Source organism: Phaseolus vulgaris, chromosome 2 (assembly GCF_000499845.2).
Source record: "Phaseolus vulgaris cultivar G19833 chromosome 2, P. vulgaris v2.0, whole genome shotgun sequence".
NCBI classification, from domain to species: Eukaryota; Viridiplantae; Streptophyta; class Magnoliopsida; order Fabales; family Fabaceae; genus Phaseolus; species Phaseolus vulgaris.
The window spans coordinates 10,358,865-10,360,624 of NC_023758.2; the positions used below are offsets into that span (position 1 = coordinate 10,358,865).

Genomic DNA, 1,760 nt, shown 5'->3' on the forward strand with positions numbered 1-1,760 from the left:
TCCAAGGAATGCTTCAGGAGGCCAAGGAGTCCCGACAACATGGGCGAGCTAGATAAAGATCTTTGCCTCTTCTAGAAGAGTGTGGCTGTTGCCAACGTCACCTTTCCCACTGCCTCAATAATCTCCTTCGAGTTCTCCGAGGGCCAACTTGAAGCTCACATAGGTTAGCCCTCACCTCAGCACCAAGACTTTCGTTTTGTGTTGGAACTAACTTAGCATTTCTACCACTCCCTCTTTGGCGTTCTGCTTGTTCTGTATTGGTCTTGATTATTCATCCATGTGCTATTTGCTTGTGTTATTTATGTGTGCATATACTTGTATATCCTGCTTCTGCCTTGGGGCATACTCATCTATTTTTCATCTTGTGCAGACTTCATGTTGGGAAAAGGGAAACTAGCAGAGTTGAGGGCGATCGCCCGATCTCACAAGCTGGCGGCGGGCTCCCAAACCGTGCCCAACTCGGTAGTGGAGATCGTCGTTGCTCAAGGCAGGACTCCTCCCCAAGGTCCAACTCCTTCGGGGGCACTACCCGCCCCACAAAGAAAGAAATTAGTTCTGAGGAAACCTAAGAGGAAGACTCCTCAGGTGGTACAGGAAGAAGAGGATGATGAGGCGACTGAGGATGGCCTCGTCACCAAGAGAACAAGGGTGGCTCCCTCTTCACCATCTGCACTCCCAACTCCAACACCGCCCTCACCTCCAGCTCCAACACAACCAGTCCAAGCAACACCTTTGGCTGTCGCACCCCCTGTGGTTGAAAGCAGCGACCCCAATTTCATAGAGAACCCTCCAAGTGCCTCCACACCGTTCGTATCTGTTGGAGAGGGTCCTCCTTCAACCACCTCTATCGCTGGGGCCGCACCAGGAGGAGATGAGGGTGGTCATAACTCGCCGATTTTGATAACAGAGTCTCCGACTTCACCACCACGCCAAGAAACCCCCCTTGCCCTACAAACTCAAGAGGGTGGTGGTGAAAGTCAGCACCAAGCTCCTCCAGCACCTCCACCAGCAACAACCTCAAGCGTCCCACCCTCCATCGAAGGGACCTTGGGGCCCTTCACAGCCAAGCTGAAGATGATGGCAGAGGATCTGATGTGATTCCAATAGCCACATAGAACAAGATTCTTGACACTTTGAGGAATCACCTTGAGCTGGAAAATGTAGAGGCACTTTCTTAGAAGTTGGATCATAGTTCTAAGATCAAGAACTCACCAAAACAAGTACCAAATCCCAAACTCATTTGGATGAACCAAATATTGTCAAATTGAATCAACAAAGGAGAAGGAAAAGAACAAACCGAACAGAATTGAACTTCAAAACAAAAGAACCGAACAGAATTTAAAAACTAAACAGAAAATAGGTGCTGGAAAATTAAAGGAACCGAAACAAAAACAACTCAAAACTCAAGGCAATAAGAACAAATTGAAGAAGAAGAAAGGAAGGAGAAGAGAATGCTCATGAAGATGGAGGAATGGTTGGATGATCACGCCACTAGAAGAATGGATGCTCCTAGATGAGTGTGGAAGCCGCCACTTGAGGAAACCATGGTCCTTCAAGATAAGACTAGAGAAGAAGCTCAAAGCTCTCCAAATGCTCACTCCAATTTTGAGTATAGTTTCTTTAGATAAAATTCAAATCTGAATTTTACAAAGGAAGCACCTCTATTTATAGCCTAAGGTGCTGAAAAATAGGTGGGAAATTTCAAATAAACTCATTTGAAATTCCCACCAAAAACAAGTCACATGGGAGGTGTGACCTTT

General features: G+C 46.6%; 1 protein-coding gene across 1 annotated transcript; it reads left to right on the forward strand.

The window, feature by feature from the left end:
* The first annotated feature begins 375 nt into the window (after positions 1–375).
* LOC137809030 (classical arabinogalactan protein 9-like) lies at positions 376–1,098 on the forward strand. The gene has a single exon (XM_068610172.1). The coding sequence runs from the start codon at positions 376–378 to the stop codon at positions 1,096–1,098; it is 723 nt and encodes a 240-aa protein (XP_068466273.1).
* The last annotated feature ends 662 nt before the right edge of the window (positions 1,099–1,760 follow it).

Excerpts from the sequence above, each read along its gene's own strand:
- LOC137809030 (XM_068610172.1), top strand. The coding sequence starts at position 376 with ATGTTGGGAAAAGGGAAACTAGCAGAGTTGAGGGCGATCGCCCGATCT.